This window comes from Micropterus salmoides, unplaced genomic scaffold (genome assembly GCF_014851395.1).
Source record: "Micropterus salmoides isolate LMB-PRFRI ecotype aquatic unplaced genomic scaffold, ASM1485139v1 Ms_hic_scaffold_8, whole genome shotgun sequence".
Classification (NCBI taxonomy): domain Eukaryota; kingdom Metazoa; phylum Chordata; class Actinopteri; order Centrarchiformes; family Centrarchidae; genus Micropterus; species Micropterus salmoides.
The window spans coordinates 11,304,542-11,311,770 of NW_024044570.1; the positions used below are offsets into that span (position 1 = coordinate 11,304,542).

Below are 7,229 nucleotides of genomic sequence, written 5' to 3' on the forward strand. Positions count from 1 at the left end.
TGGATGGCAGTGGGTTATGAGCTATTTGCATAGAAAGCCGCAAGGGCAGGCAGGTAGGCTACGGTAGCTTAAACAGGCGCCTTGTATAGAATTTTTCAATGAATGCTAAGAGAGGAATCAGCTGAGCTGTCAGCTGATGTGCTGCTGAAAATGGCTGCTATCAGCTGATACGCTGGAATGAGCTGAGCTTGACCTTGTTGCCTGCCTGAACTAACGTTATGCTTGATTTGGTGTAAAATCAATGATATGTCCATGATGACAGTAAAAATGCAACTGCGTAAATTAAAGGTGCCATCCCTTTAAAATCCTCAAAATACATAACTGCAGGGGATAATAATTAACATTAAATATATTATATTTGAACCAATCATTTTAAAACTGTTTTTGTTAATATTCATGGTTGCTTGTCTGTTGATGATCACTAAAAGATAGTCTCAGTTTACTCTTTTTAATCACATCAACATGTAAAAATGCAAAAAATTCTCGGATAAACAATCCCAACTGCATCACATGGTCTCATGCACTGATGAACACCATGGCATGAAGCTGATACCATAGACTTCACAACCAAACACAGAACAAAGGCAGATTTCTTCGGCTCCCTGTTTTGACTAATGTCAGTAATTGTCTTGGCTGATAACGAGTTTGCTGTTGCCTCTCAGGGCTTCCTTTGATTCTCTGTCAGCCTATTAGATGACATCTTCTGACTGCCTCTCCACGCTGCGTTCACTGACTGGAAGTTAGCACGGTGCTAGACAACTTCAACAGCTTCACTTATGTGTTGCTTTGATGTGCCATAATCTCACTGTGACGCAGGCAAGTCAACATGTTTTTCAACGCAGCACTTTTGACAGCACTTAGTCAACAGCCCCTCCGACAGGGCTGTTCATTTTCTCATCAGTGTGTAATGGTGATGCTGTCGCCCATGTCCAATCTTTTAAGTAAAGTAAAATCCTCATCTGTGGGAAACATACAAAGATTTAAATGTCACTGACTGTAAATAATTACCTAATAGTTTTATTTTGTTTTTGGGGGCTTGAAATAAAAACTCAGAATAAGCTATTGATTGATTACTACTGTCTGCTCTTACATTAGATAATACATTAAACAAACCTACATTTTCCTGCATTTTAACAAATCTCAAAGGTCACAGAACATGGCTCATTGGAATGTGGACATGGAGTTTGCAAACTCCATCGACTGAGGAACCCATTAGATTTTATGTAAAGCTAGTTAAGTGGACCTTGAGTTGTTCATGGGTAGATGAATGTGTGGATGTCTATCTGTCATATATAGATCCATGAACAGTTCACCTGTAGTATAGATATCATTTAATTCAGATAGAATTATACTGAATGAACAGAGTTTTCTAGCAAGTGTTACAAAAAAAACCTTGTTTGTTACAACTAACCTCACCCATGGGGTAAGTTGAAACATTTCACTCCCTCGACATTTGGCGAAATTGTACAAGAATGGTAAGTCCTAGAAACAAACTTCAAGCGTCATCATCAAGTGTAGTCATAGCAGAGATATGTGTGGTGCTTGTATAAAAATAGGATTAATCAAACTCAAATAATTTTTTAATTATTAGTTAGGTTGTGCCCCGCTCTCCCCTTTGTATGATGTTATAACTCACGTTTTTTTTTTGTTCTTATTGTTTTTACAGTATGTGTTAAGAATTTTTTTAAATATATATATATTGCAGTGTGTCTTCTAATTCCATGGTTGATGGGCCAAATGTTTGGCACGATACAGACATAAAAACTAATTGACTGACAAACTTTAATTCTAAAGCATTTATTAGTAATGGCATTTATTTTTATAATGAATGCTAGACAGGATACAACTTTGACAGGTTATGAGTGGGTGTGTGTATGTGTAAGAGGGCGAGAGAGCTTGTGTGTAAGATACATACAGTATTCAGCTGACACACTTGTGGGATATGTGTCTCCGTTGTGTTAGGTGACTAAAAGCAGAACCGAGACCGCAACCTTAAAGTCACACAACCAGGCCTCGGCCGTCTCCGCTGCTCTGTGATCTGCATGTTTAGAGCGGCCACTCAGGGATCCGCTGGGAAGGGGAGTGTTATTTAATCACTGGACAACAACAAAACACCCACCCACCCACCCACACACACACACACACACACAGACACACACACACACAGTAGAGCTCACATTCTCCTAAGTGGTGAGTCAGGCCTGCATGTTGGGTGTTGTTGGAGGTTTCCTGACCTCTTAGTGTGGACAGAAGCAGGAGGATGGACACGGTGAACAGCTGAACAAAGTGTAACAGAGATCCTGAGCAGTCATGAGTATCAGACATGTTACCAGGAGACCATTTACCTGTGGACGAGATGGAGGAACAGAGCAACCTGACTAAAGGCAAGTACTGAAATAAGCTCCAAAGGCAGTCTGCTTTTCTTATATACATATACACTGCTGCTTTGGCCACTTGTTTTTAAGCTTCAACTAATAAACAAAGGGCCAATATTTTGTGCTGCTATTTATTATCTGTAAGGTTTATCCTTTTTATCCCAACAGTATTGAAGAGTTTCCCCAAGAAACTTTACACTGGGCAAAAACTCTAGGTGGTAAAAATAAATGAAAAAAATCAAGGGACAGAAAGAGTCAAATTAATTTAATTCAAGGGTTAGAAGTTCTTTAAGGCATGAATTACTACTGTCTTGCAGACTTTTTATGTAGGTGTGGTCAATGAGAAATTTGTCATATCTTTTGATAGCCTTTCAGATAACGTGACTCTCTTTTAATGTGTCTCAAGGTAGTGCGTCTTTAAAATCAGCACGGGAAATCCTTTCAGCACTTGACCCTGTTAGCAGAGGAAATACCATCCCCACTGACCTCATCAGCAGTAAGTGGAAACTGTGAGACCTGCACAGTAAACAATACATCAAATTTTATGATTTGGTTTGACTGGAAAACAAATCAGTTTTATTAACGGGAAGAAGAGTTAGTAAGAAGGTACAGTATGTAAGTTTGAAGTCCAATTAAAGGTTTTGACATGGGTTCCCTGTCTTACTCTATATTCTACTTAACTGAAACAAGTTCCCTACCAAATTACAATGAATCAAATTACAAAACCCCAACATCAAACAAACCAATACACACTGAGCATGGGTCTTTTGGGGACCCTGGCGATCTGGTGGCCATGACACATTTTTACATTTTCAAATCCTTAACAAATACCAAAACAGCTAGAAAAAATGATAAATTCCTGGTTGCAAAACAAGACTCTTGCGCTCATAAACTGTTTCACACTTACTAGTCTGTCCCTGTAGCACTTTTTCATTTTAAATTCTAGATTGATTACACACTGACTTCGCTTTGTGCAAACTCAGACGTTTTATCATTAAGGAATCGCCATTCTATCAATGTTCTGTGTTGTGTTGCCCAGCCCAGCCTCCGCCTGCTGCAGCCCCACCAGCGGAGACCCTGCAGGAGGCAGCAGGATTTAAGAAGCCTCAGTGTGACCTCCAGAAGCCCACCTGCCCGCGATGTGGCCTCACAGTCTCAGATCACAGACTCCCCCCTCTCTCACCGGGCCTGAGCCGACTGCAGGGCTCCAGCTTGTCTGTGCACAGCAGCAGCAGCAGCAGCAGGAAGAGCAGGACCAGAAGCAGGACCAGGAGCAGGGGCAGTGTGGCTGGTTCACACCAACATACTGCCACACCTGCTGGTAGGCCAACAATGTGGTTCTAAAAACTGAAACTGTTAATAGGACTGGACAATGTGACTTAAATTTGATATCACAATAAATTGTCAAATTTATCTTGATAACAATAGTATAAGATAAGTAAATAGGACTGATTGAATCCTTTTATCTTGTTTAAGGGGAGAACATGAACAGTGGGGAAACATTACAAGCGATGAAAACTGCACCGAACCAGTTTCAGACGGTGTTTTTTCCCCTCACCTGCCCCCAGGGGCAGCAGTGGGACCACACTTGAAAACAAACTGGAATAAGTCACACAAAAGTGAGATTTACACTTTTAAGACAAAAGGATTCACAAGGATTTAACAGTTGGTAAATATATTCTTCAGCTTATCACTTCCATTCCAGTCACACAACGTTTCCTATGCAAACCTACTCTGCAAAAGGTTAAAAATCTACCAGTTTCTACCAGTTATCTAGCGGCGGGTCACATATTTAAATGTATTTCTGTGATCTTACAGATGTCTACAGTCAAATCATAAAATGTTTTTTTCCTGAGGTAAAATTCAGGTTCAAATCCGACCATTTCCACAAACTGTGCTGTTCTGTTCTGCTCGCTGTGGCAGGCAGTCAGCTAGTGGCTTTGTGCAGACAATAGACATCAATGAAATCATGATAAATACCATTGTAGATGCAGTGGATGAGGAGTTCCCAAAGTGGGCAGTGGTTGTTTTATCTATCCTTAGTTTAATTTCATGGAATCAAGATTATTTACTTATTGACAACTGAGACAAGAGTAAATTTAGCTTTGTAAGACTTTCACATATCTGTAATTCAATACATTTGGTTTATTATCCAACCTTATTAGTTAAAATGTGAAAGCATAAAAAAACATTGTGTGAAACATATACATTCGAATGATTTTTCTGTCACCACCGAAGACAATCAATCTGTTTATACAAATGGAGCTCTAAAAAGTTTCCCTTGAAGACTTTCAAACTGCTGCACTTTATTCCAGTTTTATCAAAGCGTGCAGTGGACCACTCCTTGTTTATCATTGTGTTATTTCTATGAAGTTATACATTAAATCAATACAGTGGCTACACATAATGCTCACTTTTCATCTACACACAGATAGATATCAGCATAAGTTATATGTGGGGGGTGTATAATTGGAGCGGCTAAGCAGGAAAATGCTGAACCTCACTCCCCAGGGAATTCTGCCATCTCCTTTTCATTTACTTTCTTGAGTAAACAGGATAAAACAGCTCAATTTGCATGAGCTCTCACTATCTGGTTCTTGTGAGGATGAAAAACGGTAGCTGAGTAATAATACAATGGTTGGGATCGCGAGAGATGCACTGTAACACACCAGTGGGGTTAATGTATGCAATTTCATCTGCGCCTAATTTGGGTGGGAGCGCAATTATCTTGTGACAGCTTCTTCCTAGTTGTTGCTCATCACTGGCAGCCTCTGTGGCCTTTTTTTATTTTCCCCCGAGGACTGAACGATGCTCTGTGATTAAGTAAACACAATCCCACTTGATCACTGCAGCAGAGTAGTATCTCTTTTAAGTCCTAGTTCTAGGTATAATAAACATGCAAGAGATTAATTTAGGGTTAATAGAATCGTTAATCCCCATTTCTGATGGTGTCTGACAGGCTTTTAGAACATACAACAGCTTTATTGTGACCTCAGATGTGATATTTGTTGCTAAATCACTTCCCCCACAGACTCCTGTTTACAGCTGTTGCTGGCGTGCCTGTCGTGCCAGGGCTCCGTGCTGCTCCTGGGTCTGTTGGAGGCCTGTTCCTCTTGCCTCCACACCCTCTGCTCCTCCTGCTGCCATGCGTGCAGCCGCTGCTGTTCGGCCATCCAGGACGCGCCTGTGGAGGAGCTCAACTGCCATGCCCACTGCCACTCGGTGCTGTTTGAGTCTTGTTGTGAGCCAGCTGAGTGTCTTGAGTTTTGTCTGGAGTGCTGCGAGATCTGCCATCGTAGCTAGGAGGCAGCCGGACCACTACGCCTGAGGACTAAAAAGGCATGTGACAAGACTAAAAAAAAACAGACATTAAAACCACGGAGGGATTCATTAGCACTACAATGACATTTCTTGTGACTTATTGACCTTGTTGTGACCCTCAGAGTTGTGAACAGCACAAACAGACCGTTTGCTAAGCTGAGCTATACAAAGAAAATCTTGGGAAATACACTTATTGGCTTTTTTGCCCGAGAAGGCCAATTCCACTCGTTTCTGTCTGATAAATGTGAAGCTACTGCAAAGAGACAATTAACTTTTCTTAGCACAAAGGCTGTCCAATGGCTGGCTTTGTCCAAAAGTAGAAAATCTACCTACCAGCACCTCTAAAGCTGCTAATTAAACATTATAGCTAGTTGTTTAATTAGACCAAGAACCAAAAAGTTGTGGTTTCAATGAGGGTTATTTGTTGGACTTTTTCTTGGCGTGGAGCATTGTTTTCCTGGAGTCTTATCATAACTATGAGGTTACCAGGCCAGCTGTTTCCAGTCTTCATGCTAAGCAAAGCTAACTGCCTTGTGGCTCCAACTCTGTAACGCACAGTTATGATAGCATTGTCAGTCTTCATGTCTAACTCTCTGCAATAAAGTAAATTCATGTATTTCCCAAATTATTCCTTTGACATCTGTGCTTTCTCAGCTCATTGCAACCACATTGACAAGAGGAAGGAATAGATGAATTATTTATCGAATGGCTGATATTGTGGAAAATAGATTCAAGGACCTTTTGAAATATTAAAAGAAATTTGTCAAGGTCATTTATTCTGCTCGTTAAATCTCTTTGGATATCCGGGATGAACAAAATTAAAGCCAGTGTGGGACTCATTAACACTGTAGTGCTGTTGTTCTTGATCGCCTTGCTGAACAACCAAATGGTAATTTTTTTTAAATAAAGGAGCACAGATAGCTGCAATGCAGCATGTACAAGCTAAAGTGCCTTCAAGATTCAGGTTTTATTCCACAGAAATGCCTTTTGTTTGTACATTAAGTTGCATCTAATAACTTTGACTCTTCAAGACCCTGAATGAGAGGGGTCTACATCTTTGCTTAGTTTTGTGTGGGTTCTCATGTTATAAGATTGCAGGTTTGACTTCTCCCTGCACAGCTCTTTGCAGCTGAGGAATGGGGCAACAAAAAACTTGTCAGCTCTGTCTTGAATCCCTTTTCATATTTGTCATATAAAGCACTTAGAACATAAAAGGATGCTTATTCTCTCCAGATCTTGGAAGATCGAAGCCGGCTCCTTTAAAGTCACCGTGTGAGATGACAGCAGAGAGGCAGAGTAAACAGCCAAAAATAAAACAAAGCGGCGATAAAGACAACGCTGTCAATCTGTCCGGGCGAGCCAAGAGGCTCATTTAAATCATGTTAAAGCGAGTAAATCGAATTTAAGTATCTCTTTTGCCCACAACACATTTGGATTCTGCTAGTGACAAGACAGCGGTGACGTCTAATTTAGAGCATGGCGAGCATACACCAACAAATAAACACTCAGGTTTGTTCCACTTGTCCCCCTCAA

The 7,229-nt window shown here is 40.6% G+C and overlaps 1 protein-coding gene across 1 annotated transcript; it reads left to right on the top strand.

Annotated features, from left to right (window-relative positions):
* The first annotated feature begins 2,160 nt into the window (after nt 1–2,160).
* Nucleotides 2,161–6,324, top strand: LOC119894431 (myoD family inhibitor domain-containing protein-like). Its single transcript, XM_038707178.1, has 4 exons — nt 2,161–2,384; nt 2,782–2,871; nt 3,415–3,696; nt 5,407–6,324. Exons 1-4 carry the CDS (start codon nt 2,324–2,326, stop codon nt 5,676–5,678), a joined length of 705 nt encoding a protein of 234 aa, XP_038563106.1. The 5' UTR covers nt 2,161–2,323; the 3' UTR covers nt 5,679–6,324.
* The last annotated feature ends 905 nt before the right edge of the window (nt 6,325–7,229 follow it).